We start from the raw sequence: 26,261 nt of genomic DNA, 5'->3' as shown, positions 1-26,261 counted from the left end.
CAAGATCGTGACCTGTGCTGAAGTCAGACACTTAACCGACTGAGCCACCTAGGTGCCCCTATACATTTTTTAACCTGTTTTTTGCAGTCTTAGTTTCATCCTGTCACTCCTCTCTTTGCTCTTGCCAGAGTGATCTTTGCTGAAAGGAAATTTTGCTCTTTCATTGTTTTGCTTATAATGCTTCATGGGCTCTGCCCATTGCTGTAGGTTAGAGTTTACAAGCCGTAATACTGCTTAACACCCCCTTGTCCCCCACCCAGGTCTGGTGTCTATGCTCATGCTCATCTCTTGATGTTGTTCTTTTTTCTCAGCCTGCAGAGGGGAGGCAGTGCTTTTGTCCCCACAGCCACTACTTAGCTTTGCAGGTAGCATTACTTCTGCTTCCCGTGGGCCTGTGGGCTTTCACCACTCTCACCCTTCCATTCACCAGGATAATTCTCACTCACCTAAGGCAAAGGATGCCAGGGTAGCATCTTCTCAGTAATCCATTCTTGCCTCCCTGCCCACCACCCAGGGACTAGATGAGATGGGCCTCATGTGCTTCCACTGCACCCAGTGCCTGCCCCTCCCTGTGTATCATTCTAGCTCCTCTCCTAGCTTATAGGTTTCCTGAGGTTAGGGGTTTGTTGTATTTTTTGTACATAGTGAATTCTTCCTAAGTGTTTGTTGATTAAATACTTCGGCCTGTAGTTCACATGCATGAGTATTTATTTTTTTCTCTGGTCTTTTTTTGTATACTTAATGTATATTTATCCTATCTGCCCAGTGAAATTACATTAAGAACAGGGAGCATCTGTTCTTTAGAAAAAAAAAAAAAAAAACAATTTTCAGGGCATAGTACAAAGCTGCAGACAGTCAGTGCTAATAAAATCTTGGTTGGCAGGTCCTTAGAGTTTTGTGTTTAACTCAGTACAGTTTTACCTTTGTTTTAAAACTTGAAGACGGAGGGCATGAAATGTCATGCAAAGAGCTCCAAGTACCTTCCACTTCCAGAGAAGTTGGATGCATTTGTTGAATATCTTCTGGATTGGAACTTTGTTTTCCTTATTAGCTTAGGAAATAAATGGTTGTTGTGAGACTATATGAGAATTCATCTTCATTATTCTGAATGAAAACAAATAATGCCAGTATTTTAAAGCATTTTTGCCAAAACTTGTTTTATGTAGTTTCATTATACAGTATGTAATTAATATATCAGCATAGTACATATTTTAAAAATTTTGTAGCTTTGGGTTTATTGATTGTTACAATTATTGTATATCATTTGTATTGTTATAAGTAAATGTAATTATAAGCAGTAAAGGTCTGACCTGTTAGGTTTTTGGTTTTTGTTTTTTTAGGATCCCAAAGAATATCTGCCATTTCTTAATACACTTAAGAAAATGGAAACCAATTATCAGCGGTTCACCATAGATAAATACTTGAAGCGATATGAAAAAGCCATTGGGCACCTCAGCAAATGTGGTAAGTGTGAGGATTAGTATGTTTATTTCTGCTTCAGATCTTCTTTGGAGCTAGGCAGGGTATAAGTTAAAGCGTCAGTTTAGACATAAACGTAGATGGATGTCAGTTTCCACTCCTGAAACCGAAACACGGTTACCTGTGTGCACCTTATTTTATCATATGTTCTAAGAAGCTGAAAGCAAAGCAAATGAATTTTAATGAACTGGAGGAGCTCCCTAACTAAAAATATAGAGCAGATCCGTTTGGGGTTAAGGATGATCACGTCCTAAATTCATTTCAGTATCTCGGAACGAAAATTGGTTGATAGTGCACTCTTCTCCCACGGTGTTTACAGACACCTGTGGGAAGCGTGGCTTGTCTGGAGTGAGTGGCCATACCCACTGGCAGCTCCCAGAAGGACACACTCGTAGTTAGGACACACTCCCTGTCCCATGCTAGAGCTGCTGGCTTCAGCAGTTGTGGCTCTTTCCCGAGAGCTAAGATGAGGATAAGGAAGTTGTTTGGGTGTTATTAAGCTTCCTTCAACAATCTGATTGAGCTGGGCTGGGATAGGACTCAGGCGTCTGTATGGCTGATAAGCTCCCCAGAGGATTCCAATGAAGGCAGTTGAGAAAACACAAGGTTAGATGGTCATTTATCAGGGGTCGTGTATGAAGAATTCCTTTTGAGTAGAACTTTCATCCGAACCAGTGCTTGTCATACCTCACATCTGCCATGGTGCTTTGCTAAAATTAAAATTCTTGGATTCTGTTCTCCTGATACTCTGATTCTGCAGGTCTATAAAGTCCTTGTAGACTTTGTTTAGGGACCACTGGTGTAAATGAAACTCATTATGCTTCCAAAGTCCTAAATTTGTGTGTGCATGAATCTCACTCCTCAGGACCCGAATACTTCCCAGAATGCTTAAACTTAATAAAAGATAAAAACTTGTATAAGGAAGCTCTGAAGTTATTTCCATCAGACTCGCAGCAATACAAGGTGAGTGGTGTGTGAAATGAGGCTCTTTTGGTGATGTGACTTAGCTGGAAAGGGTGTAAGGATCCTGAGTCTGTAACACCATCCTTGGTTTCAAGGTTTATCGTGAAATAAGTTAGCCTTATCATGAACTCTTATCTGGGAGAATGGCCCTGACCTGCTCCTGTTCTGAAGAAGTTGCCCAGGCTGGAAGCCTAGGAGTTGTCTCCCATTTCTCATCATGAATTCTGCTTGATGAGCGGCAGCTTCTCAATAGGGTTTCCTGCTTACTTCCCACTCCTTGCTCCAGCCCAGCCTTGCGACCACATGACTGATCATCCCCAAGCGTGTAGATCTTTCTCAAGTGGTTTAGGATAAAGGGATAAAGTTTGGTTGTTTGTCTAAACAAACATCCATTTAGTTTTCTTTTTTTTTTTTTTTTTTAATTTTTTTTAATGTTTGTTTATTTTTGAGACAGAGACAGAGCATGAACGGGGGAGGGGCAGATAGAGAGGGAGACACAGAATCGGAAGCAGGCTCCAGGCTCTGAGCCATCAGCCCAGAGCCCAACGTGGGGCTTGAACTCACGGACCGCGAGATCGTGACCTGAGCTGAAGTCGGATGCTTAACCGACTGCGCCACCCAGGCGCCCCCCATTTAGTTTTCTTATATGCCAGATACTTTGTTAAATGAATTGTATGAGTGTCACAACAACCTGATAGGATAAACAGATGTGGAAACAACTTGCCTCAGGAGCTGGAGTATGAGGCCGCTGAGCTGGGATGCGGAGCCCAGGCTGCCTGAGCCCGGAGCCTGTGCCAGTGACCACTCCTCGTCCTTGCCACCCTCAGGCCGTGTGCAAATTGCCTGTGTCTCTATGATCTGGCTCCTGCCTGTTTCATTAGCATCGGCTGCCTCTTCCAGGCCTCTCCCTGCTCCTTTCTTTAGCCCCACTTGTCTTTCAACTCTTGGGTCTCCTCTGTGACAAAGCTGTTCCGGGACGAGGTGCCCCACACCGAACTCCAGAGCACCTTCTCAAGTCAGTGGTGGTACGTAACAAACCGCTGACACACCGATTTGTCTCCCCAACTGACCATGGGTTGCTTAAAGGTGGTGGCTTTGTGTTGTATTCCTCTTTGTGTCCCTACCTGCGTGGAGCCCAGGATAGAGAATTTGGCCAGTGGCTGCCTCTTTGCTTTTATTTTCATTGTCTCTTCCTCCCTCTGGTGCTGTCTCTTGTCCAGCCACACCAGCCTTCTTGCTATTCCTTCCTGGGTATTCCATACACATTCCTGCCTCTTGGCCATGGTGCCTTCTGTAGCCGTCAGTCTGGAATACTCTTCCTGTAACCCTTTATGTAGCATATTCTCCTCACAGCCCTCCAAAATAACAACTGCCTTCACTCTCTGTCCCTTTAGCACTATGTCACAGGCTATATTGTGTTTATAAGTCCATTCCCTGTCACCACAAGAGCGGGAACTTGGTGGTGGTTTTGTTAGTATTTGGTGTTTCGCTTGTTTTTATTTTTTGCATCGCCATGTGATTCCCACTGCCATGAATAGTACGCCGTAATTACTTGTTGAGTGAACACATGACACATCCTCAGTAAGGTTTTCAGTGGAAGAATGATTGAATTCACTGATTAACTACAGGATTTTCATAAGTAATTCAAGACATTTTCAAATGTAGTAACTGAAGCAGCCTCCATTGGAGGTTAAAAAATGACTGTCACCTTTCCTTACCAACCCAATGTCTCCTCTTACCACAGGAGATCAGCATTGCTTATGGGGAACACCTGACACAGGAGCACCTCTACGAGCCAGCAGGGCTCGTGTTTGCCCGCTGTGGTGCCCGTGAGAAAGCTCTCAGTGCCTTTCTGGCCAGTGGCAGCTGGCAGCAAGCTCTCTGCATGGCAGCCCAACTTAACTGGACCAAAGACCAGCTGGCTGGCCTCAGCAGAACTCTGGCAGGTAAACACGGCGGTTTAGGCTCTCCAAAATGAGAACTTCCCCAGAGGTTTTTTGTTTCTCCCTTTCTTTGGCAATTTTGCAAGTAAATTTAGAGCAGCATACCTTGAGATAGTCTCACTGCTACAGTGAGTCCCCCAAATGCAGTGGCGTAATAGAGAAAGCTTCTGTCTTCTCTCACGTGAGGACTGAGAAGTTCTTCCATTGTGTGGCTCTGTCATCTCAGACGGATGGTTGTAGCTGGATTTTCTCTACCTCTGTATCGCAGTCCTCAGGAAGGGGAGAAAGCTAGAGCCGTAGGAGAATGCTTTAAGTTGTAAATGATCTCGAAGTTACACCGTTACTTCTGTTCCATCTCATTTGCCAAAGCTTACATCACACGGCACACCTAGCACAGAGTAACTGCACAGCCATGGGCCCTAGGAGAAGGCGAACGTGAGTTTTGGGGTGGGGCCCTTCAGTTATAAATGGTAGATCGTTGGGAACAAGAATAGCATTTTTCAGAAATGAAAGAAGAGGCTAAATGTATAAGCGTTCTGAATGCAAAGGCAGTTTAGCTGCGTCAGGGTCTAGGGGTTGTCTGATCCAGCGGGGAGGCTCTATCAGAGTGTAATGTGTTTGAGTCAGGGAGAGCTTCAGGACCGCTTGGGAGAAGAGGTGAACAGGGACTCTGTCCTCTCAGCTGTGCTTGAAGTAAGGGACCGGTATATTTCCCCCCTATCCTTTTTAGAGTTTTAAAAATACTGTTGTTGTTTCAAAAAATACGTAGTCCTGAAAAAATTCCAGATTAAATCCTGTAAAATATATGTGCATATTTTCCTTAGTTATTTGTATTTTTTTTTCTGGTAATTAGATCTGCAGGCTCTTCTAAGCCCTCTTAATTTCCATGGTGAACTCTTTTTAGTTTTTGAGAATTCTCTATATTAGGCCTGTTAGGTATTCTTTGTGACTCCACTGTTACTTCTGCTTTAGAAACAGGTTTTGGTAGTTTGTTTATACCTTCCAGTTCTGTTTTTAGGACCTGCTATCTTCTCTTACATTCTTTACAACTTGAGCTTGCTATTTGTCTTGTTTTATGGTATACACCAAGTTCTCCCAGATGTTTAGCAAAAAAAAAAGGTGAGGGGAGGTGATGGTCAAAGATTTTTGAGAAATTTTATAAGGTAGAGTCACTTTATGTACCCTTGAACTTAGGCAGTTTACGCAAGAAAAGAAAGATAGCTGTTTAAATTGTGGAGATGATTTTACCTGTTTTTGTCAGGGATGATATGCACGGGAGTTTGAATGAGATGGGAGACATGAATCTGCCAGCCCCGAAGTCAGCTTCAGGTTCTGGGTGCTTCTTACAGCAGGATTCTCTCAACTGTGCTGAGTCACTCGAGGATCTAAAGACACTGCATGACCCCTGAGCCAGCTGCCTTCATCTTAGTGCTCAACCAAAGATTAGCAGTCTCTTCCTATTTGAGGAAGAAATGGATGAGGGAGAGATGTTAGGTCAGTCTCCCATATGTGTGCCTTTGTAAGCTTTTCTCATGGCTAATTTTGACTATACATCATTTTCACATTTTCTGCTAAATTTAGATCGTAACTGCCATTTAAGATAGGACTCCATGGTATTCCTGCCTACTTCCTGACAAGTTCACAACATATGCCGTTTGATACATAATACAGATACATTAGTGAACCACTCAAGCAAAGGAATCTGTGTAGCTTTGTTTGACCTAGTGCTTCACAAACTTACTTGACCTGCGAATGTTGTTGTTTTCTGGTATTGCCTTTTATTATTCTACGGAACACTCTTAGGGAGCACTTTGGAAAATGCTGTTTTAAAGCAGTTCTGTTTGGATGTCTGCTGTAGAGCTCAGTCTCCAATTTGTATGGGGGCCATTTTTGTTCAAAAAGTACCTGCAGAAACCATTTCAATGTGAGCTCTGGTAATCCTGTTCTTAGCAAGCCAACTGTGGTCAGATGTTTATTATCTTTGCAGGAAAGCTGGTTGAGCAGAGGAAACATGGTGATGCAGCCACAGTCTTGGAACAGTACGCCCAGGTAACCTCTCAGTTCCTCCCTTCTTTTTTGTTTTTTTAACGAGCACAAGCTCACGCACACGCAAGCAGGGGAGGGACAGAAGGAGAGCGAAAGAAAGAGGGAGAGAGCATCTTAAGCAGACTCCACACTCTTGCATGGAGCCAGGCGCAGGACTCGATCCCACTACCCTGGGATCTTGACCTGAGCCAATATCAAAGAGTTGGACGCTCAACTAACTGAGCCACCCAGGTGCCTCTCAGTTCCCCCCTTCTTAAACCACCCAACCAACAAGCAAGGTCTTGCCAGTTGTACTTCACTGATCAGGAAAATTAAAGGAACTCAGGGTAATTAGGAAGTCCAGAGACAGTGTTTGCTCTGCAGGTCTTCCATCTTGCTGACCTGACTTAGAAATCTAAATTTAATAGGCCTCTAAATAATTAGTTCTCTAAATAGTAAGTTCTGTGAGGTAGTGAGGTACTACCTCTGTGAGGCACTAGTGGTTTGACCCTGACAGAAAGTACTAAATTAAATCTGCAGGGAGTTGTGCTTTTTATGTGAACTTGCCAAGTACAAACAGTGAGAAAGGACCATTCTAAAACAAAGAGATTAAACTTCAGATACTTTTTTTTGGCCTTTACAACCGTTCTGTCTGTTGGAAGTGTCTTTTTATCTCAGACAGCCTGATGGGATCCAATTTTCTAGCAGATTATAAAGATGAATACCTATACCAGCTTTTGATAGAATTATAGAATTTATTATGAAAGTAATAAAACTATGCATTGATACTGGCCCTGGACTAACAGGACGTAGGTGCGCAGTTGACGCCAGGGATTACTGCCTTCTAGAGTTTTGGCCTTTGACAAGAGAGTGTTATTTTTTACAGTCGTTACTAGTGGGCACATTTGTATAACATAATTGTGCTTTTAAAATACCTGAATGTCTTTCATGTAATAAGGGTGAGTGAGAGAAGATCAGTAAAATTTGATATCATTAGATCCTTGCAAGAAATTATGTTGGATGATTGAGCTGAAAACATCAATGAATAAACTATGCGTAATAACGAGGCTAGAGTAGAAAGATATACTACCTAAGGTGGTTAATTGAATGGATAAGATGCCACCATCTTTTTTCCCCCTCTGTAAAGGAAGATTTTAATTCATATTTGTACTTAATTTATGCACTTATAACTTGTATATTTTTAATTGGATATACTTTACATATAATAAAATTTACCAATTTTAAATTAACAATTGGATGAGTTGTGACAAACGCTTACAGCCATGTAGTGCTACTACGGCCACCATAACAGAACATTGCCAGCACCCCGAAAAGTTCTCTTCCCCTTTGCAGTCAGTCTTCTCCCTCTGCTCTCGGTACTCTCTTACCAACCACTGCTATGCTTTCTATCATTACAGTTTTGCTTCTTCTAGAATTTTATGTAAATGGAACCATCTGGTATGTGGTTTTTTAGTCTGGCTTCTTTCACTCACATAATGCTTTTGTTTTCTAACATTTCTTTTTGATTCTTTCTTAGAGTTTCCATCGTTCTGCTACATTACCCATCTGTTCCTGCATGTTGTCGACTGTCCCATTAGAGCCTTTAACATACTAATCGTTCTTTTCTTTTATTTGCTTTTTCTAATTGAAATATAACTAACATGTGGTGTCATAATAGTTTCAGGTGTCATCATACTCACTTTAAATTCCTGGCCTCATAATTTCAGTATCCCTGCCCTATCTGAGTCTTGTTCTGATGCTTCCTCTGGCACTTCAGACTGTTTTTTGTCCTTTTTGTAATCTTCTGTAGAAAGCCTGCCATGATGTCCTAGGTAAAAGGAAATCCAGTAAGTAGGCTTTTAGTGATGTTCTGATAAGGTGTGAGGGTAGAAGTGTTCTGCAGCCCTATGATTAAGTCTCAGTCTTTTATTGAGCCTGTGTCCCTGGACTTCACCGGTGCCTCTTAGATTTTTCACTCCTTAGGTAGGACAGGAAGGCCAGGGGGAGCTGGAGTTTTATTTCTCTTCCCTCCCTGATAAATTCCACTTTAGTTAGGTTCTGGCAAAATAGTTTCTCTTGATCTTGTTAAGAGCAGCGTGCTCTGGTTATATTCAAAATGACATCATTTTTGTTTTTGCCAGAAGCAGGAGAATCTATCTGATACTCACTGTGAGACCCTGGTAGGGCTCGTGGAGGTAAAAACTCACAGAAGTGTAGGAGCTTCCCTGAGCCTGGATGTCCATAGAGTTTTCACCTCCAGCCTCGTCCGCAGTGATCCTTCAGCCATTGGTCACTTACACTTTAGATGTTCCCACCCCAGTACTGGTTCTGATAGAGATTGCTACTTGTGAGTCTCTGTTCTGTTCTGCCAAGTCGTAATTCTCAGTGTCTGCCTGTCTGTTTCTCCAATTTTAGGGGCAGCAGTTTGCCCTATGACCTCGGTTCTCCAGTCTAAGGAGAATTGTTGATTTTCAGTTTGTTCAGGTTTTTACTCGTTAGGATGGATGATTTCTTCCAGGTTCCTTGTGTGTTGGACTGGGAACTGGAAATCATAATGCTTTTGATATTCGTCCACGTTATGTCATGTGTATCTGTGCATTCCTTTTTATTTTGCCTAATGGTATTTTGTTGTAAGAACAGGTCGTAATTTGTGGATTCATCCACAAGTTGATGTACATTTGGATTGTTTTCACTTTAAAGTTAGAATAAAGTGGCTGTGAGCAATCTGGTACCAGTCTTCGTGACGACAGATGTTTTCGTTTCACTTGAGTGAATACCTGAGTGGGAATGCTGGTCACGTGGGGAGTGGATGCGCGACTTTATAAGGAGCTGCAGAGCTTCCATCACTTGTGTTCCCACAAGTGATGTGTGAGTGCCTTAGTGAGTACTCACCCACACTGGATGTATCACATATCAGGGGATGCATAACAAATTACCCCAAAACTTAGCTTAAAATGACAAACACTCGTTATTTGTTTCTAGGGGTCAAGAATCTGGGTGGGGCTTAGTTAGGGCCTCTGGCTCAGGGTCTTGCACAAGGCTGCAGTCAAGGTGTTGGCCAGAGCTGGGGTCATCTTAAGACTTGACTAGTATTTTTCCCCCACTTCCCAACTTCTTGTTGCTAGTAAACAAATATAGTTTATCGTTTTGTTTTGGCTTTTTGGCTTTATATATCCTACAACCTTGCTGAACTTATTTTTTAGTTCTAGGAACACTGGGGTAAATTTTATAAGATTTCCTATTTTAATGAGCATGGCTTCTGTGAATAAAGACAGTTTCTTTCTTTTCAGTTTGTATGCCTTTATATTTTTTCTAGCCTTACTGCATTAATCGAACTTCCAGTACAACGTTGAATAGAAGTGATAAGACACCTTGCCTTTCTCCTGATATTAGGGGGGATTCGGTCTTTCAGCATTAAGTTTGATGTGTGCTGCTGTTTGTTTTTTTTTTTTAATATATTTTTTTAAATGTTTTATTTATTTTTGAGACAGAGACAGAGCATGAGCAGGGGAGGGTCAGAGAGAGAGGGAGACGCAGAATCCGAAGCAGGCTCCAGGCTCTGAGCTGTCAGCACAGAGCCCGACGTGGGGCTTGAACTCACAAACTATGAGATCATGACCTGAGCTGAAGTCAGACGCTTAACCGACTGATCCACCCAGGCGCCCCTGTGCTGCTGTTTTTAATAGATGTGAGAACCCGGTAGGGCTTTTGGAGTTGACAGACTGTAGCCTGTGGGCCAAATCTAGCTGGCCACCTATTTTTACGACTAAAGTTTTATTGGAATGTAGCCACACCTATTTGTTTATATATTTTCTGTGGCTGCTTTTGTAACAACCAGAGTTGAGGGGTTGTGACACAGATGGTCTAGCTCACGAAGCCTGAAATATTTGTTGTCTAGCCTTTTACAGAAAAATTTGCCAGTTCTTGCTCTCTTGGGTTGAGGAAATTCCCTTCTAGTCTTGGTTCTGAGAGTTTTTATGGTGAACGGATATTGAATTTTTCAAGTACAATGTCAGTTAAGGTATTTTTGTTTGAGACCAGTGCCAGGGTGAATTACATTGATTTTTGAATGTTAAATTAATCTTGCATCTCTGGGTTAAACCCATCTTGCTCGTAATGTATTACCCTTATTCATTACTGGTGATTTCAATTTCCTAAAATTTTCTTGAAGATTTTTGTATTTGTCTATGAGGGATTTTGGTTTATAGTTTTCTTGTGTCCAGAATGCATAAAGAACTCTTATAACTTAACAACAAAAAGACAACCCATTTTAAAAATGGCCAAAAGACTTGAATAGATACTTCTCTGAAGAAAATTTACAAATGGCCAACAAGCAAGCACTTAAAAAGATGTTTAGCATCATTGTTCATTAAGGAAATGCAAATCAAAACCATGAAACTCACTAGAATAGCTTTAATCAAAAACAATGCAAAGTTGGAAGTATGTAGAGAAATAGAACTCTTTTGTACATTGCTGGTGAGAATGTAAAATGGCACAGCCGCTGTAGAAAAGTTTGTTGGTTCCTTAAAAAGTTAAACATAGATTACCATATAACCCAACAGTTCCACTGCTAAGTATATACTCTGGAGAAATGGAAACGTATGTCCACAAAGAAATTTGTATGCAAATGTTCGTAACAGCTTTATTTATAATAACCAAAAGGAAGAAACAACCCAAATGTCCATCAATGACAGATAAATGGATAAATCGTGAGATACATGTTCACAACATTTATACACACACAGTAGGATATTATTCAGTCATAAAAAGGAATGAAAAACCGATGGATGGTTCAATTTGGGTAAACCTTGACAACATTATGCTAAGTGAAATAAATCAGATATAAAAGGACAAATATGGTAGGATTCTACTTCTACGAGGTACCTAGTGTAGTCAGAGTCATAGAGACAGAAAGTCGAATGATGGTTGCCAGAAGCTGGGGGAGAGGAGCAGGGGAAGTTACTGTTTCATGGGTATAGAGGTTCAGTTTTGCAAGATGAAAAACGTTCTGGAGATGGATGGTGGTGATGGTTTCACAACAGTGTGAATTTGTTTAATGCTACTGGACTTTACAGCAAAAAGTGGTGAAAATGGTAAAATGTATGTCGTATATATTTTATTATAATCAAAAATTAATTTAAAAAGATCAAAGAACTGATACATGCTACAACTTGGATAAATCTTGAAGACATTCTGCTAACTGAAAGAAGCCAGGCGCAAAAGATCACCTATTGTATGGTTTCTATTATATATCCCAAGGGGGCAAATCCAGAGAAAGAGTACATTAGAGGTTACCAGGGGAGGTAAAGAGTAGGAAATGGGAATGTCTTTATGGGGTGATGTAAAAAAGTGTTGGTAGTTACATAACATTGTGAGTACAGCAAATGCCATCTAGTTGTACACTTTAAAGTGACTGTCGTGTGGTTGTCACCTTGGTAAACAGCTTTCTCTTTTTCTCTCTCTCTCTTCCTGAGTCAGGCAACACATCCTCCTGCTGTGTCCTGCTATACCTGTGGTATAGGCCTATTCATGCGGCATATGCATTGGATCTGGGAAGAAAATACTTATTTTTAATAATTTTAATTAAAAATATAGTAGTATGCATATATTTAGATTGTTTAAAATGCTGAAAGTAGATACAAAGAAATAAAAAACGTCGTTCCTACCACCCAGAAGATTGCTGTTCTTCCCTCCTATTTCTGATTCTTCTTAGAGTGCGCTCTCTCTCTACACAAACACACACATACCTTTTAACCAAAATGAAATTACACTGTTTGTGGTGTTTTTAAATTTGCTTTGTTTGGTTATGATCTTCATCTTTCCATGTTAGCACATTTTATTTACCTAACGATTAAAATTCAAGTTCCTTCAGTGGTTCCGAAATTGTTTACAGTAGATTGATCCAAAATAGGTTCCAGTCTAGGGTCATGTATTGCGTTATGCATCTTATGTCCCTTAAATCTCTTTCAATCTAATGTATACCCATCCCCCCTCTTCTTATGACAGTGATTACTAGAGGAAACCCAGCCAGTTGTCTTAAATATTTCATCTGTTTAAAATGTGTTTTATTTCACTCATTTCCAGTTTCACAAACTTCTAGTTATAAGTCACGGAAAAGAAAAAAGTATAGCATGAGGAATATAATCAATAATATAATGTGTGGTGATAGATATGACTGTCCTTAACCGTGGTGAGCATTGAGTAATGTATAGAACTATCAAATCACTCTGTTGTACACCTGAAACTCATATAACATTGTAGGTCAACTAAACTTCAACAGTAAAAACATAAACATGAATTGTACATATAAAAATATTTTGTTTTATATACTTCATAAGTACCTTAAGTACATACTGCGGTATGTGCTCACAATTTTTTACTGGTAAGGCTACAAGCATCAAAAATGTTTGAAGACTTAGGATATGTGGGTGTTTATTGCACTCATTATTACACACATTTTTCAGTTCCCTGTAGGTTTGAAGTTTTTAAAAATAAAAGTTGGGGAAAAAAACATCAAAGAGTAAAAAGATTAGAAGTTTACTATTCTAGTTTGCCATTTATTTGAAGTGTGAACTTGTTTATTCTGGAGCCCTCCCAAACCTGCTGACTCAAACTGGGTAGTGTAGCTGGGGCGATGGGCACTCTGGTGGTTTTGATGCTCAGGGAGATAGGGAGATGATACCATGTGTTTTGTGGTTATTTCCAGAATCCACACCGCCCCTCACTCCTTTGTCTTTTGCATCAGTATTTATTTATTGAGCAGGTACTCTGGGCCAGACATGCTACTAGGGACTGGGCTGGAAGGGGCTGGAAGGGCAGAGAGGCCACTCTGTCGGCAGTTTGTCATGGTGGCATCTGACGGGCCTGCTCCATTTACCTGTAATCTTCCTTGGTTTTGCCTTGTCAGGATTATGAAGAAGCTGTGCTCTTGTTATTAGAAGGAGCTGCCTGGGAAGAAGCTCTGAGACTGGTAAGAAAAACTTTAAAAATCATCACTATGTTAGGTGCTTAGAGCAAGAGTGCGGGGAGAAGGGTCAGCTAGAATCCCTGGTCTTCTGAGGCTAGTGAAATTAAGTAAAAATAGTTTAGGTTCTTGGTCTAAGGGTAAATAGTATTTTTAAAGCCATTTTAAAAATGTGTTCTTGATGTTTTGAATTAATCAACTTTTAAAATGTGAAATATTACTGGTCTTTACTGAAGTGAATTAAATATTCATTAGAGGCCTACTACTCTTGAAAATATCCTGGTGACCTCTGAAAGTGATCCATTTCCTTCCAAGTATCTTAACTCTCCAGTGATTTGCAGTTTTCTTGCCTGAGATTACTGTATTTTTCCTTTTAGGTATACAAATACAACAGACCAGATATTATAGAAACCAATGTAAAGCCTTCCATTCTAGAAGGTAAGGGTTACATCTTAGAATTCCACATTTGGAAGTGTGGAGGTGTGGAAGAGCGAGATAACAGTACTTACTTTGTTAGGACATCCTTTAATCAGGTGTTACATAGAGGTGATCAAAACTGTCCACTGGGTGTAATACTTTCTTCTGACCAGGATTTTTAAGCATGCTGAACTGTTAAATGGTAGTATAGAAAATACTTGAATGTTAAAAACACATGATAAGATATGATTAAGAATCTTCATATTTGGAAATAGTTGGTAAACTTGAATATGAACTAGACATTAGATAATAATAGTATTTTGTCAGGGGCCAGTTTCTTGCATTTAATAATTGTATTGTGGTCATATTAGTGTCCTTTATTCTTTTTTTTTTAAAGTTTATTCATTTTGAGAGAGAAAGAGAACATGCACAAGCAGGGCTGGGGCAGAGAGAGGGAGAGAGAGAATCCCAAGCAGACTCCATGCTGTGCACAGAGCCCAACGCCGGGCTCAGACTCACAAACTGTGAGATTATGACCTGAGCTGAAACCAAGAGTTGGACGCTTAACCGACTGAGCCCTACCTGGATGCCCCGATAATGTCCTTATTCTTAAGAGAGCTATGCTGAGGTATTTAGGAGGGAAGGATCGTATCTGCAACCTACTCTCAAAACGTTCCATAAAAATAGTAGTTGTGTGTACGAATGGAGAGAAACAGGAAGCCAAAAAAATAGGGCAAAATGTTAACAATTGGTAAATCTAAGTGAAGGGTATATTTGTACATTGAACAGATGAGTTTTACCAGTTCTAGAATACTCAGATGGTCACTGTGACTCCTTAAAAGCAAAATGGGAAAGAAAGGCATCAGTTTGGCTAACATAAATTTCTGGGAGTGGGGTTTGGTTCTAAGCCCTCCAATTTCAGCACAGTCTGCCCTGTGAGTAAGATCTGGCCTTTCTGACATGTATATATATATTCACATGTTTACCCTGCCTGCATCCCCCTCCCCCTCCCCATTAACACCATGGGAGGATTCTTTTCTTATCGTTCACGTAGGTATCTCTACCTGGTTACTGAAAGCTTCCGTCCTGGCCCTCCAGCAGTCCATCTAGCTAGCTCTTAAACTTGGATTTTGTCCCCTATTGAGCACTTAGAAAAATACTGACAGTTCGTCTGCATGGGCCTCATACCTATGTTCAGGAAGCAGTTCAGTGACTGTTTGTATTTGTTAACAACTTCCTTGTATACTCCTTTTCTTTGCTAGTCCTCTCTTGGGTTAGTTACCTAGTCTTTCTTCAGGTGATTTTATCAATTTAGTGGTAGCAAATGTTCCAGGATGATGTTGATGAACACTAAGAGCTGAAGTCTCAATGTCTGGCTCATTCTCTGAAAATGATGTAGGTTACTTCTCATTAAGGAAAAAATCTTGCTTGGAAAACCTAGTAACTTGTTTTCTTTTTGTTAAATTCTAACTTCCTCACTGCCCTCCTCTAGTTCTTTTTTTTCTGCTTAAATATCCTCAAATTATTTTCCATCTGCACTCCTAGCCCAGAAGAATTATGTGGCACTTCTGGAGTCTCAGACAGCCACATTCTGTCGCCATAAACAACGTTTATTGGTGGTTCGAGAGCTCAAGGAGCAAGCACAGCAGGTGAACCTGGGTGAGTGTCTGCATGACGGCATTGGCGCTTGGGTGTGGTGGGGACACGTCACACCTTGTCTTAGCTGCTTGTTGTGCCTTCTGCAATATGATTTCTGTGCTGGGGGACATGTGAGGCCTCTGTGAAACCCCTTAGGGGCTGTGTGTGCCTGTGTGTGCCTGTGTTTGTGCGTGTAGGGGAGGGCTGAGGGGCAGGACCAAGCATGAATGGAAAGAGCTCTGCTGCATGTGCCCTCCACCCCCACCAAGCAGAGTAGCCGACTTCTCTGTTTCACAAAATGAGCCACCTTGTCTCCAGAGGTTCCTTTGCTTTGAAAAAAAAAAGAAAGAAAAAATAACTAGTTTGGTACTGTATATGCTAATAATAACTAATATTCTCTCATTTCACTTTGAGATCTACTTTATGATAATTGTCATCCATCCTCAGGTATGCCCTGGTTAACCACCGTCCACTTACCCCACTAAAAGTAAACTCACATTAGCAGGGAGTTTTCATTCTGCATCTGATTCTACTTTTCTAGATGATGAGGTGCCCCAGGGTCAAGAGTCAGACCTCTTCTCTGAAACTAGCAGTGTCCTGAGTGGCAGTGACATGAGCGGCAGATATTCCCATAGCAACTCGAGGATATCAGCGTATGTATCATGTTTATTCAGCGTTTTGACCATGCCCTGGGTGTATGGAGAAAGAGCAAGTAAGTAGGTCAGTTTTTCATCAGGAGGACAGTGCAGGGCCATGATATAGTTATGCAAGGACTCTCCCTGCATATCTAAGAAATTAGACTTGGTGTTGAAATGTTTTCTGCTGATTCTTCATGGACTGTGCGTTTGCTCATGCCCACAAGGCTCTTACACCGGGAACTCAGTTTTTATGACATTTGATTTCATTTGTTTAACAAATACTAGGTGACCATAATGTGTAAGCACTAAAAAAAATTAAAAGATGATAAAGAAAAAATATTCAGGCATCTTCAGTTCAAAGTCAGGATTGGAAGAGGTTATAAACATAAAATAAGTCATCATACTTCAAGTGTAGCAGCTGGTCAGAACACCCAGATGCTAGTTGTAGTGGATGTTAGCAAAAACTTTTAAGGAGCTCTGGGTTTATAAGTGCTCTATAGTCACCCTTGGGAAGCATAAAACAATGCATATTGTGTATTCGAAGTGAATCATACTTTATGAATTCAGAATGGAGATTTTTGAGGTTATGTGGGGTGATCAGAAATTCCTAGAGAAGTAACTAGAAACTGGACTTTGAAGAGTCAGGGTGAGAGACAGGTGGCATAATTAAAGACCTCTGAGCAGGAAAGATACAGGACTCATTTTATTGCATTCAAATTCAGCGTGCTATGTCTATGTCCCCTGATTGATTGATTGATATTTTGAGAGAAACAGACAGCATGAGTAGGGGAGGGGTAGAAAGAGAGGGAGACAGATAATCTTAAGCAGGCTCTGCACTGTCAGTGACCTGACAGTGGCTCAAACCCACGAAACCATGAGATCATGACCTGAGCCGAAACTGAGAGTTGGACGCTTAACCGACTGAGCCACTCAGGCTCTCGTATGTCCCCTGATTAAAATTTTACTTTGTTGCCTTTGAATTTACATTTTGTTAGAAAGTTCAAGTTTGTTGTTCTTCTCTTTGTTGTTCTGTCTCTTATGATCAGATACAACCTCATTTTACTCTGTATTTTAATCAAAATTTTAAGGCCAGATACTACCTTTTAGGGTTTTCCTTATTACTTCCTGCCTGTAAGATTTGCTTCTCCCAATTTTATTTTAGGCGTCATTTAAACACCTCATCACCATTTTCCCCCAAAAATACATACCATCTGTAGACTCTCTGGGTTCCTCGAAAGTTGGTGGCCAACAGGTACATTCATTTTAATCTGTGCAGCACAAGATTTATAACCTCTTTCTGATTTCTAACAGGCGATCGTCTAAGAATCGCCGCAAAGCGGAGCGGAAGAAGCATAGCCTCAAAGAAGGGAGTCCACTAGAGGATCTGGCCCTTTTGGAGGCACTGAATGAAATCGTACAGAGCACTGAAAAATTGAAAGGTATATTCTCAATACTAATGATTCTTGCCACACAAAAAAGTAAATGGATAGCACAGACTTTAATAAACATTAAGATGCAATTTTCCCAACTTGAAGAAAGACAAAAACTGGCAGCGGGAAGGACGCATCTTGTCAGGGCACATTCCTGAACCACTCTCAGCTGGTGACATAGGAGCCTTCCTCTATTGGCCTCCATGCACCCGGCCCGGGAGACATTAGCGCTGAAACTAGAGTAAAGGATTGAGAAGACACTGCTTCCTGCTTGAGCCCCAGTGTGTCCCTTTTTCTTTTTATAGTAGATATGTTGAATTATTCCAGCATTTGGGAAGAAGGAAGAAAATGTGGGAGATGGCAGCTGTAGTGTGATATTAAATATTTCTTAATTGGGAAAGAAACTAGGTTGATTCTAGCAATGGAGTTGGGGACCCAAGTTACCACTTTCTCAAATTTCTTCTCTCTAGATGAAGTATACCAGATTTTAAAGGTGCTCTTTCTGTTTGAGTTTGATGAGCAAGGAAGGGAATTACAGAAGGCCTTTGAAGATACTCTCCAGCTAATGGAAAGGTCACTTCCAGAAATTTGGACTCTCACCCACCAGCAGAATTCAGCTACGACGGTAAGTTTCCTTCAGAGACAGAATGTGCATTTTTAAAAAATCATTTTCAAGGTTATTACATTCACACAATCTCTTAAAAGTCGAAGCAAAAGATTTTCTTTCATATTATATTAGAAACACAACATACCATAGTTAAATTATCTTAGGCTTATGTTTAAGCTGTCAGTAAGAAGATCTTCTATTCAGGTACACCTTGGCCTAGGTTAAGTTTGCTTTTATTTCTCCTTTGTGCATGAAGCAGTTGTTGTGGAGAAGAAGGGCAATTCAGACTGTTGCCCCCTGCCTTCAGTGAGATCAGGGTGGGGAAGGGGGAAGCCAGGGCCAGAGTTAGCCTCTTCACCTCCCTGTTCAGACTTTGGGTGGGATCAGAGGTTCTTAAAGTAACCCAAACAATTGCTTTCTCTTTTGTTTCATGGAAAATTTGACTTGTCACTTCTACTCTGTTCTCATGAGGAGCTTTGCTACTTACATTTAAGGCAGTTGTGTCCTATCAAGAACTCTCATGTATTACCATATGTTGGTTATACCTCTGCTCAGTCTCTCACACCTCAGGCCTGTTGTTAAGTTTCTGTTTTGATTCAGAAAGGCTGCTGTTGACGGCATGATCCATTAAGGAAAACCACCACAGCTGTTATTTTAACAGAGAGAATTTAATACATGGAACTGGTTGAACAGGTATTGGAGAACTGAAGAGCCAAAATGGGAGCTCAGAGAAGGAACTCGAGATGGTAACTTCGAGGGAACAAAAGAAGAGTTTGGGATTACAGCAGTTTAGAAGTTTGGAGATGGGACCCCACGAAGCTGGCTCTCCTCCCTCTGAGAAGAGGGTGCCAGGCAGCTGGTGCTGATACTTCTGAGGGAGCGCAGTGGCTCTAAGTGTAGAGAAATAAACCGGAATGAACAGCCACTGCCAGGGTAAAGAGCTGCCATTGCATGAAAGCAAGTGAATGAAGGAGCACATTCCTTCTTTTTCTTTCTTTTTTTTTTTTTGAGAGAGAGAGAGCAAGCAGGGGAGGGGCAGGGAGAGAGGGAGACACAGAATATGAAGCAGGCTCCCGGTTCTGAGCTGTCAGCACAGAGCCTGATGCAGGGCTCAAACCCACGAACCGTGAGATCATGACCTGAGCCAAAGTTGGATGCTTAACTGACTGAGCCACCCAGACGCCCCAACACATTCCTTCTTCCTCCAGTCTTGCACTGTCCCTCTGGTGTCTGCTATGGTCAGAGCATCGTGAGCCAGGTGCAAAGGCGAATGTTTTCTCAGGCTCTCAGCATCACAAGCACTGTAGGGAAGGGTGGTTTTGAAGCCGGAAGAGAAATTGGTATTCAGCTCACTGATTAGAAACATGTAGCTTTACTGGGCCTTGATTTCCTCAGTTGTAAATGGGAATATACTTCCCTATACGCCTCACTGGAATATTCTGAAGGTTAGGTAAGAGGGCAGATATAGGTGCATGTAGTGTACCATAAAAATAAAAGCAGTTGAGAATCAGCACCCCACAAATACTTGAATTTACTAAAAGAAGTATTGCCTAGAAGAAATGTGATCATCTTCAAATCTGTACTGGTTTTGAAGCTTAACAATGTATAGAACCTCCTCATGTCCTCCCCTACCCTTTTTTATTCAGATCCTATTAATTTCTGAGACACGGGCTTTAAGAGTCTTCTAGGGAAAATGAGCAGAAAATTGTTTTGCTTTGCTTGGTAAAGTATGGTAATGGCATATGTGCAGGATACATGAGTCACATGGAGGTGCTTTGAGCATGACATTGACATTGTTGCTGAGACAGTGCCCCCGAGGGTGTGCACGCTGAACCAAGTGAAGCCAAAGCAGAGGGACTGGCATGTGCCCACTGAGGCTCATACAGGTGTGGAATTCCTGTGATGTCTCTTGTTTTACCTTGAACATGTGTGCAGAGTTTACACACGTGCATCCGTGATATGCACTTTTGTTTTAATATAAAAATTCTCACAAATCTTTGAATGCGATTTGATGGTCTGTTCTTTTTTTTATTTAAAAAAATTTTTTTTTAACATTTATTTATTACTGAGAGAGCATGAGCATGGGAGGGACAGAGAGAGGGAGACACAGAATCTGAAGCAGGCTCCAGGTTCTGAGCCGCCAGCACAGAGCTGGACACAGGGCTCAAACTCAAAACCCGCGAGATCATGACCTGAGCCTAAGTCGGACGCGTAACCGACTGAGCCACTCAGGCGCCCCTCATGGTCTGTGTATTCTGTAGCCTCTTGTACTCTACTCCTCCCCGCAGTGTGTGGTTTGCTTATTTGGAAAGGACCAGGAGTATATTGTTGAGATTTTCTTTTTTGTTTTCCCCTCCTCATCACCATGTCTTCTGGAAGAAAGGAGATGTGGAGGTCTGAGTTGAGAGTGGGAAAACTGGCAAAGTAAAATCAGAAGGAAAAGAGAATCACTGCGCTTGATACTATGAAAACGACAAGCTCCTCACTGCCAGCAGAGATGCGGCCTTTGGTATTTGCGGTCATGGGAAGTATAAAATGATCTTTGCTGTTCTACTTTCTCCTTAGGTTCTAGGTCCCAATGCTACTGCCAATAGTATCATGGCCGCTTACCAACAACAGAAGACTGCAGTTCCTGTTCTTGGTTAGTATTTTTTTCTCCAGATTATCACAGAACTAAGCAGAGGAGTATTTTTCTGTGTTAAGATGATCAGCAGTATGAGGAGAGACAGGGTATTGACTACAATTTTCTTTCAATTTTAGGACTATATCTTTAGTAAAATCGGTTTAGTGTTTCTAGTAAGAGCAACCCGAGGGGTAGGGAATCCAACATGACATTAAACATACAACTTTTTAAAAAAATTATCTTGATATCATCTTGTCTATACCCTGGCATACACTTGTCCATACAGGCACATCACAGTTGAAGTCTGAGTCTACATAGTCCATATATTTTAAAGACTCTTCTGAATTATCATTTTTGGCTGTTGGTAGTTATGCATTGCATCTTGGGGACGTTTTCATAGTCGTTACTTAAGAACTGAACCTTTTTAATCATCTTCAGGATTGACACTATGAAAGCAAACCCAAAGAATGCTAGCATTTTATTTGCATTTCCTAATTCCTAAAATGTTTTGTTTTGTGTTGTTGGTGGGGGAGATGATTCCTGATTAGATTGCACAGCCCTTAAAGTTAAAAGCCCTAAAGCCTTTCTTCTTTTATTTGGTTAGAAACTTTTGACACATCAGTTTGGTAACTGAGTATTTACCTTTCAGGTGGATCAGTCAAGCATACCAACATCCTCTTAGCTTTCAAACATCAGTGACCTATTCTGAAATAATTGGTAGTTTTTGCTACTGTGGTTTGCATTTTCCAGCATGTGACGGGCAACAACATTCTGAATTTTTTCCGTTTAAATGCTATTCTATACTAGCATTCTGATGACATTTGAAGTAGCCTTTGAGGTTTCGCATTAAGTTTAATTTTAACAGCTTATGTTGCTGCCAGGAATAAATTAACTACGTTCCATCCCAGCTCAACTCCTATATCTGGACAGTAACTACTGTATTCCTAGCTCCCCTTCTTCTTGAAGGCTGACACGCTGCTTTTGTTACCAGTCCCAAAGCATACACTTATTTCTGAGATGCTAAAAATTCATCTTAGACTTGAGGCAGCTTAGTAATTGTTCAGTTTATACTTTGTCCAATCCAGTTGTGATTTGTGCCCCGCTGTCCTCATTCCTGGCCAGATGCTGACCTTCCAGTCAAGTCTAGTCAACTGCTTTCTTTAGAGTAGTTTGGTGGCTTTATCAAAGAGCACTCTCATTTTCCAGCTCAGCCTTAAAGACAGTAATATTCTCAGGCTCGTTATCTGAGTACATAAGTATTATCAACGTCCTTGTGGGTATTACAAGATAGTGTAGGGAAAGAGAGGGTCTCATAATCTAAAAATAGGCAGAGGAACTACTGACAAAATTAGTCCCATGCAAATATTCCTCAACTGCCTCTCCCCCAGCTAAGGGGAGTTTAAGCACACTCACACTTCCTGCTGCTGGGATCCAGGACTTGATGGGCATTGTCTCTTTTATGCTTACAATGTGTTATCATACAGATCAGTTACAAGTCTTACAAAAATGTAGAATTTCGTAAAATGGATTAAAATGTTATCAGAGAAGTGCTTGAATCTTCATAGCTGAATTGGGCTTATTAGTTACAATTGATATAACAAAGTAAGTGTTCCAAATGAGAATGATTTGACAATCAAAAAATTAAGAAAAGTCTTGGAAAAATTGATAAAACTCTCAAAGTATTTTTGTAAAAATAACTCTTGTAGCTGTGAAATTCAAATGTGGAAAGGTAAAAGATGTCATGTCTTGTCCTTATACAGTTTGCCGAACAATTATGTTTTCCTGCCAAAAAGTCAATACTTGGTATTCTTAGTTCAGTATAGAAATCAAACGTAGTTGCGTCTAATTTTTTAATAAAATAGAGTATTTTGTAATGTTTTTATAAAAAAGATTGTCTCATTTAAAGTTTAATCAACTATCTCACATGGAATGATGGGCCTTGCTGATAATGAATTTCCAGTATCAGTCTCCTAAAATAAGGAAAACCTCCTATGGTATTTTTATTTGTATCGCTCTTTGGGGGAGTAGAAAACACTAGTTGTACATGAAATTATCAAACTGATGTGAATAGTCGTGAAAATCTGGATTGTACAGAAAATTATGTCAAAGAATATTAAAATTTGATAATTTCTAGTACATGTATTTATGTGTAATATGGCAATCATGTTTTTAAACACATTTTATTTTGAGCATTTCTCTCATGTTAAATGTTATTTTTTTTTAAGTTGATTTATTTGGTGGGGGGTGGGGGGTGGGGGGAGTGGGAAGGAGGGGCAGCAAGAGAATCCCACGCAGACTCTGCACTCATGCAGGGCTTGAGCTCATGAACCGTGAGCTAAAACCAAGAGTCAGATACTTAACTGACTGAGCCACCCAGGTCCCCCTCGTGTTAAATATTCCTGAAAATAATTTTTAATGTCTGTGTGGCTCATATATACAGGTGTACTTTTGTTGGCACTTTATTACGAATAGTGCTGAGAAAGAACACCTTTATATGTACATATTTTCTCACATCTCTGCTACCTATAGATATCTCTTGCTACCACAAATCTAACTGAAAGAGGGCCTGGGTGGAGTGTGTGACTCTTGATCTCGGGGTTGTGGGTTCGACCCTCACGTTGAATGGAGAGATTGCTTAAAAAATAAAGTATTAAAAAAAGAAAGAGGGCCTGGGAGTTTTAGAGTTTGAGCTAACAGTCATAATTTTACCCCAACCATCTTTCCCTCTTCCATTTGCTTTTTTCTAAAAGTAAGGACATTTTTTTTTTTTTTTTTAAGTAAGGACATTTTTATTGATCAGTATGTTTGTAGAATTTTTTTGGTCATAAAATATTTTCTCTTGATTAACTTTATTTACCGAATAACATGCCACCACTTTTTTTTTTACTCTTATAATTGAGGTAAATTTTGTAGATAGAGGAATGTACAGATCTTAGGTATACAGTGTGATGAGATTTAATGATCATATACAGCCTTGTAACCACTACCACCCCCCTCTCCCATTCAAAATCTAGAACATACTTCTACTTTGAATCACTCAGTGGACATTTTTTCTTATATCCTTCCACATGCCTGAAATGGAAATTCCTCTTCTTGGGACAGGGCCTCTAGGCTGTGTTTCTTCTAACTGAAGGTTGCAAGGGTAACAGACATTAGCTCTGGTCTGATGTTTATCTTGTAGCTGCAAAGCCCAGTCGTCTACTTTTGGGCTAGAGTTCCTGCCTCAGCTCCCAGCAACAAGAGAGTGTGTCTGTCACAGTTTCCCTTTCCTTTCTTTTAGATGCTGAGCTTTTGATACCCCCAAAGATCAACAAAAGAACCCCGTGGAAACTGAGCCTTCTAGAGTGACTGACCCCAGTTAGGAGGACCCCAGAGAGACTCTTTTCCTTCCGCTCCTCACTCCTTGAGGCCTGGCTGTTGGGAACTGGGAAGAGTAAGACAATAACCTACCTTAGCATTGTAGAGAGCTGCTCTATACAGCAGACCTAAGCAGACACCAAGCAGTTCCATTTTATGTTATTTTGTGCCTAATTTAATCATTAGCAAAACTTTAAGCTTTAACCAATGTAGCATCAGTTTGTACAAATTACTGTTCTTTGGTTTAGTGCTGTGTGAGAGCATATTTTTGGTATTTATGGTAATCAAAAGATTGGCTCTCATACCTAGCTACAAGTCTGATTCATTTTGGGACCTTAGACAAGTCACATAATTGATTTGTGCCTCAGTTAATTGGGAATAATGTTTCATGGCTTCTCCCTCAAAAGTGTGAGGAAAAGAAAATAATGTTTTTAAATTGTGTTATGTACCTGGAGGAGAGCATTATATATATACACAACGTGGCTGTTCTATCAACGTGTAGTGACACTTAATCACTTAAATGACTTCTTCACCTTGAACTAAAGCAGAATATAAAGCTAAATATATCCTTTGAAATTCTCAGTGTTCCTATGCTGACAGCTGTTATCTTGTAATGTCTTACCAGGTTATGTGCTTCTAGTTGGTTACAACTGCATTGAGCTCCTGTCACTACAGTGGTTACGGGACTCTCTTTACTGCCTGTGAATTTTCTGCTAGAGAGTTAGTAGTGTCAGAGCTGGAACAGATTAGAATTTCTGTAACAGTATCAGGCACATTTGGTATGGTGAGCAGTGTACACAGTTGTAAGTTACTCCTTTTTCTCCAAATAATTGCTACTTTTAACTAAAAGGTTTTTTCTGTCGGTGTCTAGGCCATTTCATTTATTTTTCTTTATGGTGCTTCACTCATCTCTGTCTTTTAGTTATTTTCTTTGGAAAAAGTGAGGATGTTTTCTTTTGGGTAAATCTAGAAAAAGCTCAGTTCATTTAGACAGCAGTTTTGTGGCTGATGTTTGGGTAAGGTTAAAATTTTCTTCCATGCTTTTAGTACCAGAACAAGACCTTCATGACTACACATGAACTGAGAATGCTGCCTTCGGTCCTCGGAATGTGGATATGCCCAGAATTGTAATGAAAGATGGTCCCTGAGTAGCATGATGTTGACTATAGAATCTAGGTGTGTTTGCTGGTGTAATTAAGCTTTCCTGTGTGTCTGAAAATTTTCACAAAGTAACATTAAAAAAAGATATCTCCTGCCTTGTAGAAATGTACTTTTTGACTTCTGCCCATAATGGATTTGCTATAATTGAGTGCTCCACACTGAAAGGCTGAAAGTGCTTTGTGACTACTCTTTGTCCTGGGTAAATGAACATAGTAACTTAGATGACATCTTAATACAATGTAGTGCTCTTGCTATGGATAATAGTGAAGCCATCCATGCCTGATGCATTGGAAATAGAAGTGCTTGGAAATAGAAGTGGATTGGTAATGGTCTGACATTTTTTGGATGTTCAGTTCCCTTAAGATAATGTATTGAAGCAGCAAGAAAGAATTTGTGTGAATATAAGTTACTATCAATTGCTATCTCTTTCCTGTGAGCAAGATGGAATTTTGTTCATTTGGAGAAGCAGCAGGCTGGAGCAGACCTTCTGAATTGAAGGCAGAGTCCAGGAAGAATTTATGGGGAAAGTGCAGTGTATGGGAGGAGGAGAAACTCCTAGAAGTGATGAACACATGATTTGGGGGAAGGGTTCTGTCAGGGTTCTAGAAAAGAATATATAACTCTTCCCCCAAATTTGGACTCTGTCCCAAAACAAGTTCATGCTGCAATAAGCTAAAAAAACCTCAGTTACTTTGTTGGTTCCATTGATTAAGCTTTGCTTGGATGCTCTAGACATCAAGAGGCAACTTGCAGAGGACTGTCTCCTACAATCAAAGTCCATTTTAAATGTATACTTTAAAAAAACTGGGGCAGGGGGCACCTGGGTGGCTCAGTCGGTTGAGCAGCCGACTTTGGCTCAGGTCACGATCTCGAAGTCTGTGAGTTCGAGCCCCGCGTCGGGCTCTGTGCTGACAGCTCAGAGCCTGGAGCCTATTTTGGATTCTGTGTCTCCCTCTCTCTGACCCTCCCCCATTCATGCTCTGTCTCTCTCTGTCTCAAAAATAAATAAGCATTAA

At 40.6% G+C, this 26,261-nt stretch overlaps 1 protein-coding gene across 3 annotated transcripts in view; it reads left to right on the top strand.

Annotated features, from left to right (window-relative positions):
- ELP1 (elongator acetyltransferase complex subunit 1) overlaps positions 1–26,251 on the top strand; it is a 58,686-nt gene extending 32,435 nt beyond the window's left edge. Inside the window, exons 26-38 of one of the 3 annotated variants that reach the window (XR_013551702.2) lie at positions 1,341–1,464; positions 2,345–2,442; positions 4,187–4,388; positions 6,373–6,434; positions 13,318–13,380; positions 13,752–13,812; positions 15,337–15,450; positions 15,971–16,082; positions 17,379–17,506; positions 17,968–18,122; positions 20,670–20,745; positions 24,008–24,160; positions 25,132–26,251. Coding sequence is in view for 2 of the 3 variants with exons in the window: in XM_078436602.2 (XP_078292728.2) it covers positions 1,341–1,464; positions 2,345–2,442; positions 4,187–4,388; positions 6,373–6,434; positions 13,318–13,380; positions 13,752–13,812; positions 15,337–15,450; positions 15,971–16,082; positions 17,379–17,506; positions 17,968–18,122; positions 20,670–20,745; positions 24,008–24,075 (1,263 nt within the window). In the remaining variant the exon portion in view is untranslated. Of the gene's footprint in view, positions 1–1,340; positions 1,465–2,344; positions 2,443–4,186; positions 4,389–6,372; positions 6,435–13,317; positions 13,381–13,751; positions 13,813–15,336; positions 15,451–15,970; positions 16,083–17,378; positions 17,507–17,967; positions 18,123–20,669; positions 20,746–24,007 lie in introns of all 3 variants that reach the window. The other 2 variants (XM_078436602.2, XM_078436603.2) reach the window with 2 other exon arrangements.
- Positions 26,252–26,261: the final 10 nt, after the last annotated feature.

This window comes from Panthera onca, chromosome D4 (genome assembly GCF_046562875.1).
Source record: "Panthera onca isolate mPanOnc1 chromosome D4, mPanOnc1 haplotype 2, whole genome shotgun sequence".
Classification (NCBI taxonomy): domain Eukaryota; kingdom Metazoa; phylum Chordata; class Mammalia; order Carnivora; family Felidae; genus Panthera; species Panthera onca.
Note: the sequence above shows the minus strand (reverse complement) of the source record. Positions and strands in the feature narration are given on the sequence as shown.